At 41.2% G+C, this 17286-nt stretch overlaps 1 protein-coding gene across 1 annotated transcript in view; it reads right to left on the bottom strand.

Annotated features, from left to right (window-relative positions):
- The window catches only part of ptpn23a (protein tyrosine phosphatase, non-receptor type 23, a), a 123739-nt gene that overhangs the window by 44784 nt on the left and 61669 nt on the right, over nucleotides 1-17286 (bottom strand). Inside the window, exons 7-11 of the mRNA XM_068031443.1 lie at nucleotides 11507-11587; nucleotides 10679-10810; nucleotides 4505-4552; nucleotides 4336-4392; nucleotides 838-896 (exon numbers count right to left, since the gene is read on the bottom strand). Coding sequence (XP_067887544.1) covers nucleotides 838-896; nucleotides 4336-4392; nucleotides 4505-4552; nucleotides 10679-10810; nucleotides 11507-11587 — 377 coding nt within the window. The remainder of the gene's footprint in view (nucleotides 1-837; nucleotides 897-4335; nucleotides 4393-4504; nucleotides 4553-10678; nucleotides 10811-11506; nucleotides 11588-17286) is intronic.

Raw genomic sequence — 17286 nt, 5'->3', positions numbered from 1 at the left:
ATTTAAGACTGGGATAGAGAGACTTTTGGTTCCTCAGGGAATCAAGGGATATGGCGAGCAGGTAGGAAAGTGGAGTTGAAGCCTTAAATCAGCCATGATCGTTTTGAATGGTGCAGCAGGCTCAATGGACCATATGATCAACTCTGGCTCCTATTTCTTGTGTTCTTGTGTTAATGCGTGTCTTAAAGGAGGAAAGCGAGGTAGAGGGGCAGAGAGGTTTATGGAGGGAATTCCAGAGCTCAGGGCTCAGGCATCTGAAGACACAGCCATTAAAGGTGGATTGATTAAAATCCAATGTATAAAAGAAATGAAACTTAATTTTTAAAAAATCAAGAAAATGGACAAAGACCAGGTCAAGCAGTGGTCTATAACACTGACTTTTTATCTCTAAGACACAGAATTGAATGCAGCCCAGATGATGGAATATAATCTCTCTTCAAACTTCACTCAGAGTATACAGTCTAATCTAACTCATGGCAAATACAAGTTTATAGTGCACGACTGACAATTTTGTTTTAATCTGCAAATCAGCCTTGTTCAAAAAGGCAAAATGAGAATATCACAGGCATAGCTGCACGTAATTCTGAGGCCAGGACTCTTTTACAACTCTGCATCTGACCCATGGAATATTGGACTTGGGAGTCCATGATGTTGAAGACACAAAAAGGGGAAAAAAAATCCATTCCCAGTGATGTCAGCCACACTGCATAAAACCGATCCAAAAATCTAGACACTTCACTTCAAAAGGAACTTACTTTCACTTAATGCAATTTCAAGCCAAAAGTACAATGATTAAAACAAAGCACATTCATGGATAAATCTCTTTCAATTACTTACTTTCCTCCAATTACATCCATAGTAAATCGCAGAGCTTCTTGTACAGTCTCAGGCTGACCCTAAAAAACAAAATGGCGAGTCCACAGTCTACTTTTGTACTGGATACTTCACGCACTGGTAAAGTAATAGGCAACTCCCTCCCCTTCCACCTACCAATAACACATTTTCAGTGTTGTCACTTTTACTCACCTTTCTTTAAATTTGTATTTCCTCATACCAGGCAGTAGCCTAGTGAATCTATCCTCTCTATTGCCTGAACATCCTCCTATAGTATGAAGCTCAATACTGTAACTCTGGTCTTACTGATGTTTTGCACAGATTCACCATTACCTCTCAACTTCTAGATTTCATACCTGTAGTCATGAAACTCAGTATTCATTAGCTTTTTTTTTTGAAATGGCCTTGAGATGCTAACTTTGTCAGGAACTGGAAACAAAAATTGTTCTGCTCTTCCACATCCCCCAACATTCCGTAAAGTGTAATTAAAAAAATAAAAATTACCACCTCACATTTACTGACATTGTATTCCATCTATTGCACATCACCCTGTGGGACACCACTATGGACTTGCATCGATCTTAACTTATAGATCAAAAAAGGCGCAAACTGCTCCCTCATCATCACAATATCCAACTGTTCCTTTAATGAATGCAAAGTTTTTGCTTTCACTACTCTATCCAGAAGTCCTTCCAAATGTTGACCAATCCTTTAAAGAAGTCGAACTTCCCGATTTCAGTAACTCATGCCTGACACTCAAAATCAGCCTACTGTTTCTCTTTCCCAGACTGCAATCAGGGCTCAAATGTTTTTCTAATGCTTTGACAGCTAAAACCAAGCATAGTACTCAAAGTGATGTTCGCCAGAGTACTCTATGCTTAGATCAGTACTATTTTTTAAGTACTGCAAGATGCCTGAAGCATGCTTTAGGTGATATACAATGACAGCAAATGTTACAGGATTTATGAAAATGCATGTATTGTTTCCCAAAGATGTATCAGTAAAAGCCATTTTCCAAGAAACAGAGTGGTAAAATCTACCAAATCAGAAAAGTTTAATCTCAGAGTATGTCCACTTTTTAGACTGAAGAGAAAATACGGCAAATAATCAATTATTCTCTATTCTCCTCTCAATTTCACGAAGTATAACTTTTCTATCACAGCAAGAACCAACCCAGGACCCTGAAATAGTTGATCATGCTGGGGGAAAATTTAAATTCTTTTTCCCTCTTCTGATTACTTAGAAGGTATAGTTAAGGGCCAAGTGTTTGGCAGTTGCACTCCCAGTGAAAGTCAAAGATGCTAAGTTAATTAACATTAGTTACAGATAATAAGCAACTGACCTCAATACTATCTAGTTTAAGGCAGGAAAGAATATGTTTGTGGATTTTGGGTGAAAAGTTTGAGCTCGGCCTAATACTCCATACTGTCTAATAGCCTGCCAAATCTCACTGTCAATGCTCCCCAATGAAGAACTGACAACTGATGAGTGGTTGATACTTAGAGGCAGCACCTTCAGAAGAGGACGGGAGAGAAAAATTTAGGAAACGAATCATTGCACACACGATTCAAAAAAATTTGGTTAAATGCAAGTTTTTCAGACTAGAAGGATGTGGGTAGTATTACGGCCCAGGGATGTGCACTGGCAGCAACTACAAAATCTGCTGGTACCAGATTTTAAGGAATGGCAAATTACATGGAAGAATGCAGATTGGCTGTGTGGGCTGCAGTTCAATACAGTGAAATGTAAACTTGTCTATTTTGGAAGGGAGAACAATGATAAATAAACCCTGAATAGTTAATGGTTAACGAGATGGAGAGAGAGATAGCTAGGGGTGCAGATTTGTAGATCTTTAAAGGTGAAATCACAGGCAGAAAAGGCATTTAGGATTCTGTATTTTACCCAAGGGGAAAGTTAAATATAAAAGTAGTAATATTTGGAGTTTTGTGCGCCGTTCTGAGTAGCCCATTATCGAAAGGATATTAAAGCCATAGAAGATGAACAATGAAGATTCACTAGAACCATAGCAGGAATCAGCAGTTATTACAATGAAGAAAGGCTTTAAAAATTGAGGAAGGAGGAGAAACTATTGTTGTCGTTGCAGTGGCTGTACTCGAACAGGAAGCAACAAGACCACAAGAGGGCAGTTCCACAGATCTGAACAAAAGAGGAGGAGGGACATGAAAATTTGCAATGGGATAATAGGCTATGGCACCTAAATAACTTATAATACCTCAGTAAAGGGAACAATTAACATTAGTAAGAATAGATGTCAGAAAAGGAAGCTGAGTGATCAGAAGTTGAATGGATAAAAGATCAAATGAGCAGCAGCAGAGGCCTCATGAAAATGGCAAACTTGTAGAGGCCAAGGGAATGGTAAAAAAACTGCAGAATGATAGAGGATGGAAGGTACAGTAGGTGGGAGATTCAGGGTAGGACAGTGCAGAGGTACAGGAGAGGGGTTGTAGTGGCAGAGAAGCTGTGTGGATTATCTCAGTCATAGAGACAGAGAAATCAATAAGTTCTTCACACTCATGATCTGAGAAAGACTGAAGCCTTTATCAAAAAGTAGCCTTGAGATATACTCATGATTGTGGGTAAGGAGGGGGAAGGGGAGAGAGAGAGAGCGCGCGGGGGAGGGGGAAGGGGAGGGAGAGAGAGAGCGCGGGGGAGGGGGAAGGGGAGGGAGAGAGAGAGCGCGGGGGAGGGGGAAGGGGAGGGAGAGAGAGAGCGCGGGGGAGGGGGAAGGGGAGGGAGAGAGAGAGCGCGGGGGAGGGGGAAGGGGAGGGAGAGCGAGAGCGCGGGGGAGGGGGAAGGGGAGGGAGAGCGAGCGTGCGGGGGAGGGGGAAGGGGAGGGGGAAGGGGAGAGAGAGCGCGCGCGGGGGAGGGGGAAGGGGAGAGAGAGAGCGCGGGGGAGGGGGAAGGGGAGAGAGCGCGCGCGTGGGGGAAGGGGAGAGAGCGAGCTCGGGAGGGGGAAGGAGAGAGAGCGGGGGAGGGGGAAGGAATGTGATAGTAGTAGGAAACAGTATAGTCAGGGGGTCGCTACTGTTCTCTGTAGCTGCAACTGGGAGTTTCGAAGGCTGCGTTGCCTGCCTGGTGCTAGGGTTAAAGACATTGCCTCATGGCTGGAGATGAATCTGGAGCGGGAGGGAGAGGATCCAGTTGTCGTGGTCCATGTAGGAACCAACGTCATAGGTAGAATTAATTAAAACACAGAACCTCAGGAGATCAAGGTGTTTGGGGAGCAGGCAGTAAAGTGGAGTTGAGGCAGAAGATCAGCCATGATCGCAATGAATGGCGGAGCAGGCTCAAGGGGCCGTATGGTCTACTCCTGCTCTATTTCTTATGTTATGAAAACTCAATGTTTGAGCCGTGACCCTTAATCACAATCCTTTTTAATTCTGTGCACATGCTCTCTTTAAACATCCTGCAACAGGAAACTTTTTAGTAGTACAAAAGTTATCATGCGACAAAAGAAACTGAAGGACTCAAAATGCTCACCTTTGCATACTTGACCGCTTCGTTCAACTTGTCCAACGAGCTTTGAAAGTAAGCAAGCTGCAGTGATAGAACAAAAGCCACATCTTCTTAAAAACACACATTTCAATCCAACTACAGACCCACTTCACAAACAGTGAGGGGAAAAGAATGGTGAATAATTTCTACTCACCCTTTCTCCAAATTTCTGTTGTTCTTCTGATTGCTTACCCATATGAAGCTGCAATAAAGTACACAGAAAGGTCTTGAGACTGATAATTAGCAAGAGGAGCTAGAAAAATCCAGCAACTAGGAAGAAATAATAATTGTCAGAACTGCTGTGAACCACACAAAATAAAATGTTAGTCAGAGTTTATGGCTTTTTATTTAAACTCAGATATTCTGCTCAGATGCAGTGCTAAAGTGCATAGTGACTTCTTGCCCAGAGAGTTCCTTCACTTGCCCAATATCTAAGTTACTGGAGCCAGTCCTTGTCACTAAATTTTGGCATGTTGGATAGTTCGCACAGAAGAGGTAAACTCCATGACTTCAGAAAGAAAGAAACGGCATGAGGTACAGCTAGGGCTACAAAGGATAGACAAATTCAATAGGTAAGAGGCACTAAAAATACTAATTCATTCCTCCGCAGAATGAAGAAAAATAACACTAACACTCGATGCATTACTTACAACTGAACTTAAAACACAGTCCCCAACTATAACTTGCTGCGGGTTTTTCACTACAGATTGCTGTAGTTAGTTAACCTGAAGGAGACAGTGGATATCACTCTCACCTCAGAGTCAGAAGGTTGTGAGTTCAAGTCCTATTCCAGAGGCTTGAGATCAAAATCTAGGCTGACACTCCGGTATGGTACTGAGGTAGTACTGCACTGTCAGAAGTGTTGTCTTTTGGATGATGAGTTAAACTAAGACCTCGTCTGCCCTCTCAGTTGGATGTAACAGATACCATGGGAGTATACCCCAGTGTCCTGGCCAGTATTTACTCCTCAACCAACATTACTAAAACAGATCATCAGGTCATAATAACATTTTTGTTTGTGGGAAGTTATGTGCAATTGGCTGCCACATTTCTCTCATAACAGTGACGACACTTCACCATCCAGGAAAGCATCATAATAGTCAAATCTAAAATGAACAAGATATGAATGAAGGTTTCAGCAGCAAATAAGCCAATAAGATAGGCCAGAATGAAAACTAAAAATGCATCTCCCAAGTTCAAATAGACCTGGAGATCAAACATTTTTAAAAACCTGACCTCTTCCTGGGAACAAATTAATCACCCCCTCATTTCCGAATAAACAGAAATGCTGCCTCATTTAGGAGCAATGATTGATTGCTGTTAACAAGACCAATATCTCTAAAAATCCCCTGTGTATACCAGACCACAATGTATATCTTCTGTATTTTGAAACAGCCAGCAGTAATTTACATTTAAAGTTACTGCCAGTCTAACATATTAAATGTTAGCGAAGGGGAGTAAGAATCGAGATAATCAGACTGTCTTTAGTCTAACATTGACGAACATACTTTTTTTCCCTACATGAATGTATGCTTAATATAGATGCAATGACCAATGAATTGTTGAATTAAGTTTGACCTTAAAGGAGTGGTCAGTTTAGACAATAAACCTAATTAATCAATATTCTGGTGAATACTGAAAAGAACTTTAACAAATTGATAACTTCCACAGAAAGGATTACATCATCTTGATCAGGAGGAGATTGGTAGGAAATGGTCACAGACAGGAAAGCTCCCTTTGTTCATTTATTAGAAGAAAGGCCTTGAAGAAGCATCTGTTTGTGAAATAAGTGGAGCAATTAAATCAGCATATAGAAAAAGAACATGGTAAATCTAAAGTTATTGATAAGGAATTTTTTTAGCTGGATAATCCAAACATGTTACCTTTGAGAGCTCGGTGTACTTGGTTGTTCAGGCCTTAATCAAATTCCGAAGTATCTGTTGCAACACCCACTTTGTTTATTTCCAAACCTCTGACAAAGTGCTACTGTTCAGTTTATGTTTAATTATTGGTTATTACTGTACACTTAATAAGTTCTTAATATTTATCAATGCTGTGAACCCCATTATTTTCAGAAGTAAATTATAAGCAAGGACCAACTCTCCTCTAACAGTAAGCTTTCTTAATATTAGAAATGTGACAAACACAGTAATCTTCATCATTAGTTCTGTCAGACAGGTCTAACTTGAATGAAGGTTGATCTTCACCCAAAGAGTGCAACAATGATCCTGCTTCACTGGCAAACAGCCAAGCAGTACTGAATAGTGCAATAAGCCCTTAGTTCCTGAAGTCCTCTACTTCCTCCCATGTCCTGAGGCATGGTACTCATTTAACACAACTCAGAGGCTGAAAGGCTGAGTGAACCCCTTTGGGATTTGAACATGGTCTTCCGGCCCCAAGTTCGGATCTTGATCAGCTGAGCAGACATGCAGAGAAACGGTCACATTTGTATGTGTCACCTAAAAGGAATATCTTTTCACAAGATACTTTCTCCTTGCCTTCAACATATATTTCTGCTCCCACTTCCATCACCCCCCACCCCCAACAACTCCAGCTTATCTCCTATAGGCACCAACTCTTTTCTGGTGTATATGCCAAACAGGCAAAGGTACCTTTCATCAAATTATCTAGTCTTTACATATTTAAATCTAAAAAAATGAGTGTTCATGGTCTATTTGTCCACATGAATCACAGAAGGCACAACTAATTTTAATCCAGCCCTTTACCTAATACACTCTCACTCATACTCAACAGGATTTAAAGGATAGCAACAAATTAAAAACTTGGCCGCCTATAACCCAAGGACCACTTTTGTGCCCCTATCACAGCCACCTCCATTGTCTTTGTTTTTTTTTAAAAAAGTTATTTCTCTTCCCCTTAGACTTCAAAGCCATGGCTATTTATATTTTTCCTCATACAGATCACAGCAAACTACAAACCTCAGTGCTGAAGGCAACAAGTGCCCTACTCTGGTCTCCACTGCTTTTCCAATTTGCCACAAGCATATGGCCCTAGAAATACCTCCTTTAGAGAGTTACTAACCAAGAGGCCAGGTGACTTTAAGCTATCAGAATATCAATTATTTCTTCTTTCAAGTAAATACTTGCAGCACAGGACAATCCAACCCATGTCATTTAAGATGAGCTTTGAGTGTAAATCTTTCCATTGCCTGTCAGCATCAAGCAGACTAGGAGCAAGGTAAAGCTCACCCTACTACACCCACCAAGGTGGCTTAACCCAGTCCCAGAAGAAGACCATAATCCATCAGGATGGATATTTTCACTTCCTAAATGAGCCATTCTTACAATATCGAAGTGATAATGCCAGTTCAGTACTGCACTGTACTGAGCTAATGGCAGTTTTAATTTCTGGACCCGTGCCTGAGAAGAATTCAAGAGAGATTGCTCAAAAGCGATTTCACTAAGAAACCTTACAGCCAGCAGAAAGATCAGAATTCCACACATCAGGTTTGAACTGAATTCAGTCCTAAGTTCCAGAAAAGACAGTTAAAAAACCCGCCATGGCACCTAGCCAACTAATTCTGTACCCTGACAAGTGTGCAAATTGTAGGGCTCATCTCAAAATAGCAACTGTAAAATAGGGATCTGACTTGCTTATTACACTACATTTCACAGAAATCATTTAATACAGTATTTTTTGAGCTCTGCCAATTGCTGTGTGGGTAAAGCACTAATTGTTCTGCTAATCCACACAGACCAAAAAAGGTTCCAGCTGGCCAAGATGATGTACTTCATGACTGAAAAGCTCAACAATATTTATTGCTCAAGCTTGTTATTCAACATAAGAACTAGGAGCAGAAGCAGGCAATTCAGCCCCTCGAGCCTGCTCTGCCATTCAATACAATCATGGCTGATCTAATCTCGACCTCAACTCCACTTTCCTGCCCACTCTCCATAACCCTTCAAACCATTACTAATTAAAAATCTGTCTATTTTCTCCTTAAATTTACTCAATGACCCAGCATCCACTGCACTCTGGGGTAGTAAATTCCACAGACTCATGACCGTTTGAGAGTAGTAATTTCTCATCTGTTTTAAATCTGCTACCCCTTATCCTAAAACTATGACCTCTCTTTCTAGATTGCCCCACAAGAGGCAACATCCTCTCTACGTCTAATTTGTCAATCCCCTCAAATACCTCAATTAGATCTCCTCTCATTCTTCTAAACTCTAGAGAGTAAAGGCCTAAACTGCTCAATCTCTCTTCATAAGACAAATCCCTCATCTCTGGAATCAATCTAGTGAACCTCCTCTGAACTGCCTCCAATGCAACTACATCCCTCCTCAAGTAAGGGGACCAAAACTGTACGCAATACTCCAGGTGCGGTCTCACTAATGCCTTGTACAGTTGCAGCAACATTTCCCTACTTATATACTCTATTCTTTTAGCAATAAATGCCAAAATTCCATTTGCCTTCCTTATTACCTGCTGTACCTGCATACTAGTTTTCTGCGATTCATGCACGAGTACATCCAGATCCCTCTGCACTGAAGCACTCTGAAATTTCTCCCCATTTAGAGAACAATCTGCCTTTCTATTGTTCCGACCAAAATGAATAACCTCACTTATCCACGTTAAACTCCATCTGCTAAACTTTGGCCCACCTAACCTATCCATATCCATATGTAAATTTATTTCTTTATTGCAACTTACTATCCCACCTATTTCAGTGTCATCTGCAAATTTGGCTACAGTACCTTCTATCCCTGCATCCAATTCATTAATATAGACTGTAAATAGTTAGGGCCCCGAGGACCGAACCCTGTGGCACCCCACTAGTTACATCTTGCCAACCAGAAAAAGACCCATTTATCCCTACTCTGTTTTCTGTTGGTTAGCCAATCCTCTATCCAAGCTAATAAAGTGCCCCTAACCCCATGTGATCTTAGCTTGTGTATTAACCTTTTGTGCGGCACCGTATCAAATGCCTTCTGGAAGTCCAGATATACTACATCTACATGATCCCCATTATCTACTTTGCTAGAGTTCTTCGAATGTGTAACAAGCAAATTAGTTAAACACAAATTACCCTTCATAAAACCATGCTGAATCTGATGGATTGCGTTTTGACTTTCTAAATGTCCTGTTATTACTTCCTTAATAATGGATTCTAACAATTTCCCAATGACAGATGTTAAACTAACTGGTCTAAAGTTTCCTACTTTCTGCCTCACTCCCTTTTTGAATAAGGGCATTATATTAGCATTTTTACAATCAATTGGAACCTTTCCCACATCCAAAGAATTTTGGAATATTATAACCAATGGATCCACTATCTCCACTGCCACTTCCTTAAAGATCCTAGGATGTAGGCCATCAGGCCCTGGGGACTTGTCTACCTTCAATCCCAATAGTTTGCCCAGTACTTTTTCCCTAGTGATGATGATTGTTCTAAGTTCCTCCCTTTCTATAACCTCTGCATTAGCTGTTACTATTGGGATGGTACTAGTGTCCTCTACTGTGAAAACTGAGGCAAAACACTGATTTAGTGTCTCCGCCATGTCAATGTTCCCCTCTATTAACTCACCAGTCTCATCCTCCAAGGGACCAACATTCATTTTAGCTACTCTTTTCCCTTTTATATACTTATAGAAGCTTTTGCTACCCGTTTTATACTTTGCGCTAGTTTTCTTTCATAATTTACCTTTGCTCTTATTACTTTTTTAGCAACCATTTGTTGATCTTTAAAAGTTTCCCAATCTTCCAGCCTGCCACTGACCTTTGCAATATGGTATGCCTTAGTTTTTGTCTTCATGTTATCCTTAACTTCCTTGCTTAGCCATGGATGTTTTTTCCCCTCTTACAATCTTTCTTCCTCTCTGGAATATATTTTAGTTGGGTGGAATTGAATATCTCCTTAAACATCTGCCACCACTCATCAACTGTCCTACCTTTTAGTCTTCCTGCCCAGTCCACTAGGGCCAAATCTGTCCTCCTGCCTATGTAATTACCTTTGTTTAACTCCAGAACACTAGTGTTGGACTCCAGTTTCTCGCCCTCAAACTGAATTTGAAATTCTAGCATCCTATGATCACTCTTCCCTAGAGGATCCTTAACTATAAGATTAATTAATCCCATCTCATTGCACAATACCAAATCTAGAATCACCTGCTCCCTTCAAGAACTACTATTCAAGAACTACTACTTCCATAAAGTACAGGATGGCAGTTAGTATCCAAGAGGCAGGTCTTTCAGAAAAGAGGAGCAAATTTAAGAGGCGAGGGCGGGATTGGAGAAGGAAAATGTGTTCTTGCAGAAGCCCAGATTGAAATTCAGAGTCCTACATTTTCCACACGATGCTACTTACATGTGCAACTGCAGCATAGTAATAAATCTTCATCTGTACCAGCTTCTTCCAGTCTTTCTGAAATTTCCCAATAAGTGAAGCAGTTTCTGAGTTTTCCAGGGCACGACAAGCTTCCTTATAATAATCAACCACCTGGCAACAATGCAAATTATAAATGTATAGCCCAATCACTATATTTCAAGATGCAACTTTTTCCTGACTTTTCAAATTTGAAACTAATAAAATTTCACAGCTCTAAACAATAAAAGGAAAAAAAATTAGCAAGCACAGCCAATGTTTTCATTTTTCTTTTCCTCCTTTAAGTCTGCACTGAAGGTGCCAGAGGCAGTTTTCAACCCAATAATTAAAAGAAAGCTGTGGATCAGAGGCACTGGGAAAGAAGATAATTTGGGACAAGAGTCAAAGGCACCTCCCTTTCAAAGCAGATTAGAAGATTTTTTGCATTTACCCACCACCACCCATGCGCGCCCTCCCCCCCCCCCCCGGCCACCAAAAAGAGATGTGGAATTAATTAACATAAAAACTTGATTAATTTCGAGGCAACTGGCTTCTTCAAAAAAAATTGTCAAAAAGACAGAGAAATTTGAAAGAAAGATTTTTGGTTGGAACGGGAAGGTGAGAAAGAATCTAAGATTCAGGTAAGCATATTCGTTCGTAGGAGAAGTGGACTTTATAGATCTAACAGGCTTTTTACTCAGGGTTTTGCATTCTCCTCACTCTTGGAATAACTTAGAAATTTGCATTATTTCTCACCTTAACTCTTTTGTGAAGATACTAACTCAGTCCAATAAGTAGACAATGTTAATGTATAATGTTATATACACTTACCTGAGCACTGATTCTTGCTACTAGAAAACTCTTCCTGTTGTCCAGCATAGATTTTTCAAGCAGACACTCCTGAGCTTGTCCCTAAAGTAATGAGACAGCAGACAAGTATGATCACTGAAAAATAATTTAGAGCATATATTTCAGCAAAAACCATTGTGAGATTCATTAATGACTAACCTATTTATTCAAGAAAAAAAAAGGGTCACTTCGCAACTTGTCAATTGGGAATTCAGTTGATGTGGAAATTTATTCAATTAATGCTATGCCTCTTAAAGAATATGGACTACAGCATCGCATGAGATGAATTTTCAACCACACCAGGGAGACATGGTTGCTTCCAACAGTATGAGTACCCTTGCCAAACTTCACTGGCTGCCTGAGCCGCAGCATTACCATCTTGGAAGAAACCCTCCATTTCATTGTTTGAGTCTACCTCTGTAGTCTTCTCCAGTCGTATGGCAACTGCAGTTTCCTATTCAACCTCTAGCTGAGCGCCAATCCTGCACGGTCCCCATTATTAAGACTGCTTATTTTAAACTCAACTTAGTACACCTGCTGCTAAAACCCTCATTCATGCCTGCTAATTCCAGACTTATTATTCCAATTCTTTCTCGACCAACGTTCCATCCGCTCCATAAACTTCAACCCACCCAAACTCTGCTACTGCATCCTATCTCGCACCCAGTCCTGCTCGCCCATCACCACAGTCCCCACAGAACCATACTTGCCTGCCTGAATGCCTCATATTTACAATTTTTGTGTTGACATCACTCCAAGTGGTGCAATGTTTTCCAGCAGTACAACTTTACTCCCCTCTCCTAGAACTCAAAGTTTCTCAGGCTCTGACCCCTTGTGCATTTCCTGCTCTTTCACTCCACCACTGGTGGTCCCACATTCTTGAGTTCCCTTTCTACTTCCCCATGTATCTTCTTTTTAAACCACCTCAGTACATACATACGAATGTACAAATTAGGAGGGGGGCCACTCGGCCCCTCAAGCCTGCTATTCAAAATCATGGCTGATCTGATTGTAACCTAAACTCCACATTCCCGCCTACCCCCTTAACTTTCACCCCTTTGCACTTATCAAGAATCTATCTACCTCTGCCTTAAAAATACTCAAAAACTCTGCTTCCACTGCCTTTTGAAGAAAAGAGTTCCAAAGACTCAACAGTCAGAAAAAATTTCTGTCTTAAATTTATTTATTTAGAGATACAGCACTGAAACAGGCCCTTCGGCCCACCGAGTCTGTGCCGACCATCAACCACCCATTTATACTAATCCTACACTAATCACATATTCCTACCACATCTCCACCTGTCCCTATATTCCCCTACCAATACTAGGGGCAATTTATAATGGCCAATTTACCTATCAACCTGCAAGTCTTTGGTGGTGGGAGGAAACCGGAGTACCCGGCGAAAACCCACGCAGACACAGGGAGAACTTGCAAACTCCACACAGGCAGTACGCAGAATTGAACCCGGGTCGCTGGAGCTGTGAGGCTGCGGTGCTAACCACTGCGCCGCCCATAATTTTAAACAGCGACCCAGAGTTCCAGATTCTCCCGCAGGAGGAAACATCCACCCTCTCAAGACCCCTCTGGATCTTACATGTTTCAATCAAGTCGCCTCTTGCTCTTCTAAACATCAGCAGATACAAGCCTAGCCTATCCAACCTTTCCTCATAAGACAACCTGCTCTTTCCAGGTATTAGTCCAGTAAACCTTCTCTGAACTACTTCCAACGCATTTACATCCTTCCTTAAATAAGGAGACCAATACTGTACACAGTCCTCCAGATGTGGTCTCACCAATACCCTGTATAACTGAAGCATAACCTTCCTACTTCTGCATTCAATTCCCCTCGCAATAAATGATAACATTCTATTAGCTTTCCTAATTACTTGCTACACCTGCATACTAACCTTTTGCGATTCATGCACTAGGACACCCAGATCCCTCTGCATCTCAGAGCTCTGCAATCTCTCAACATTGAGATAATATGCTTCTTTTTTATTCTTCCTGCCAAATTGGACAATTTCACATTTTCCCGCATTATATCCCATTTGCCAGATCTTTGTCCACTCATATAACCTATCTATATCCCTTTGTAACCTCATGTCTTCACAACATACTTGCCTAGCTATCTTTGCATCAACAGCAAATTTAGCAACCATACCTTCAGTCCTTTCATCAGTCATTTATATAAATTGTAAAAAGTTGAGGCCCCAACAGCAATCCCTGTGGCACACCACTTGTTACATGTTGCCAACCAGAAAATGACCTATTTGTGCCTACGGTTTCCTGTTAGCTAGCCAATTTTCTATCCATGTCCATATGTTACCCTCTCCATCATGAGCATTAATTTTCCACAATAACCTTTGATGTTGCACCTTATCAAATGCCTTTTGGAAATCTAAGTATAGTACATACACCGGTTCCCCTGTATCCACAGCACATTACTTAGAACATCGAACAGTACAGCACAGTACAGGCCCTTCGGCCCACAATGTTGTGCCGAACATTTAACCTACTCTAATATCAAACTAACTACCTACCCTTCATTCTACTATCATCCATGTACCTATCCAAGAGTAGCTTAAATGCCCCTAATGTATCTGCTTCTACTACCACAACTACTTCTTCAAAGCACTCCAATAAATTGGTTAAACATGATTTCCCTTTCACAAACCCATGTCCACTCTGCCATAGTACCTTGAATTTTTCTAAGTGCCCTGCTATAATGTCTTTAAAAGCAGCTTCTAACGTTTTCTCTAAGACAGATATTAAGCTAACTGGACTGTAGTTTCCTGCTTTCTGTCTCCCTCCCTTTATGAATAAAGGAGTTACATTCGCTATTTCCAATCTAATGGAACCTTCCCCGAATCTAGGAAATTTTGGAAAATTAAAACCAATGCATCAACTAGCTCTTTTAAGCCCCTAGGTTGAAGTCCATCAGCACCCAGGGACTTGTCAGCCCGCAGCTCCAACAATTTGCTCAGCACCACATCCCTGGTGATTACAATTTTCGAGTTCCTCCCTCACTTCCATTTCCTGATTTATAGCTATTTCTGTGATGTTGCTTGTATCCTCTATGGTGAAATCCGATGCAAAACACCTACTCAATTCATCTGCCATCTCATTATCCATTATTAATTCCCCAGACTCACTTTCAATAGGACCCATGTTCACTGTTAACTCTTTTTAAAATATCTATAGAAACTCTTACTATCTGGTCTTTATATTTCTAGCTAGCTTCCTTGCGTACTCTAATTTTTCTCATTAATCTTTTAGTCATTCTTTGCTGTTTTTTTATATTCTGTCCAATCTTCTGACCTGCCACCCATCTTTGCGCAATTATAGCTTTTTCTTTAAGTTTGATGCTATCTTTAACTGTTTTAGTTAACCACGGTTGGTGGTCCTCCCCTTGGAATTTTTCTTTCTCGTTGGAATGTATCCTGTGTATTCTGTAATATCCCCTTAAATGTCTCCTACTGCATCCCTATTGACCTATCCCTTAACCTAATCTCCCAGTTCACTTTAGCTAGCTCTGTTTTCATGCCCTCATAAATGCCCTTATTTAAGTTTAAAATACTAGTCCTGTTCCCACCTTTCTCTCCCTCAAACTGAATGTAAAATTCAATCATATGATCGCTGCTGCCTTGGGGCGCCTTCACTGGGAGGTCATTAATTAATCCTATCTTGTTGCACAATACCAGGTCTAGTATAGCCTGCTCTCTGGTTGACTCCAGAACATGCTGTTCTAAGAAACTATCCTGAAAACACTTTATGAACTCATCTAGGCTACCTTTGCCCATCTGATTTTTCCAGTCGATATGTAGATCAAAATTCCCCATGATTATCGTCATACCTTTCTGACAAGCTCCCATTATTTCTTCCCTTATACCCCATCCTACCCTGTGGTTACTGTTAAGAGGCCTGTACACCACTCCCACAAGCGACATCTTGCCTTTGTTATTTCTCATCTCAACCCAAACTGCTTCGACATCCTGGTTTCCTGAACCTAGATCGCCCTTCTCTATTGTGCTAATACGATTAATTAACAGGGCCACCCCTCCACCTTTTTCTAGCTTCCTGTCTTTCTTAAATGTCATGGACCCATCAATATTCAGGTCCCAATCGATGACATCTGCAGCCATGTCTCTGCAATGGCTATCAGATCGTAATTATTTATTTTTTTTGCGCCATCAGTCCATCTATTTTGTTTTAAATGTTACACGCATTCAGATAGAGTCTTTAGTTTTGTCCTTTTATTATTTTTGTCAACTCTAGCCTTGGCTGCTGATTTACTCTTAGATTTGTACACTCTGTTCCTTCCTGTCTCAGTCTGTTTATCTTTTCCCATATTAATATCTTTCTCTCTTGCCTTGTTTCTACTCTTTGATTTACCACATCTTCCCAAATTTAATCCCTTTCTACTTCCCTGGTTATGCAGCTTGCTAGAACATTGGTCCCAGCACAGTTCAGGTGTAGACAGTCCCAACACTACAATCCTCACTTTTCCCAGTACTGGTGTCAGTGCCCCACGAACTGGAACCCACTTCTACCACACCAGTCTTTGACCAACACATTCATTTCTCTGATCTTATTTGCCCTACTCCAATTCACACATGGCTCAGGTAATAATCCAGAGATCATTGTATCCTGTGCATTCTGAAATATCCCCTTAAATGTCTGCCACTGCATCCCTACTGACCTATCCCTTAGCCTAATTTGCCAGTTCACTTTAGCTAGCTCTGGTTTCATGCCCTCATAAATGCCCTTATTTAAGTTTAAAATACTAGTCTTGGACCCACTCCTCTCCCTCAAACAGAGTTCTGCTTCTGAAATTTGGTGCTGAGCTCCTCATACTGACTATGCTGAACCTCTTTCCTTGTCCTGCCTATGTTGTTGGTACCTACATGGACCAAGACGACTAGATCCTCATCCTCCTACTGCAAGTTCCTCTCCACACCTGAGTAGATGTCCCGAACCCTGGCACTGGGCAGGCAACACAGCCCTCTGGACTCTTGCTCTTTGCTGCAGAGAACAGCAAGGGCTGAGGCTCCTCCACTCTCACCTATTTGATCCTCTTACCTGCCTGACTCGCAGTCATGCCTCCCGTCCTGACCACTGACTGAAGTAGATGACCCTATCCTAAGGGGTGTGACTGCCTTCGGAAACAAAGTGTCCAGGTAACTTTCCCCTCCCTGATGCATCGCAGTGTCTGCAATGTCGGCCTCCAGCTTAATGACTCTGAACTGAGGCTCAAGCTGCAGACACTTACTTCAGACGTGGTTACTATCGATTGCTGTGGCATCCAGGAGCTCCCACATACTGCAGCCGCGACACATCACCTGTCCTGCCATCTACATTGTGTTAATTAAATTAATTTATTTTTTCCTGATTAATTTATAATTTCCCTCACTTACCAAGCTCCCTTCTTCACACTCTGTGCCCTCCAACAGTATTCAGTGCAGACAAGCAGCAGAGAATCCCCTGAATTTATACACTGAAAAGAATGTGTCAGCTTTGCTAGAGCTCAGAAACCAGTTTAAATAGCTGCCTAATTAACTAGCTACAGCTATTCTCAGAGCCTGACCCTGTTTAAAACCAACAAACTTAATTTGCCAATTAACAGAGTAATTAGTTAATTGCTAAATGTAAACAAAAACTAGACTCGAGATTAACCCTTAAAATCCCCTTACTTACCAAACTCCCTTCTTCACACTCTGTGCCCTCGACAGCTGCACTCACTGCTGTGATCCAAGCTTCTGGTT

Source organism: Heterodontus francisci, chromosome 5 (assembly GCF_036365525.1).
Source record: "Heterodontus francisci isolate sHetFra1 chromosome 5, sHetFra1.hap1, whole genome shotgun sequence".
Classification (NCBI taxonomy): Eukaryota; Metazoa; Chordata; class Chondrichthyes; order Heterodontiformes; family Heterodontidae; genus Heterodontus; species Heterodontus francisci.
This window is presented reverse-complemented; position numbering and strand designations above follow the sequence as displayed.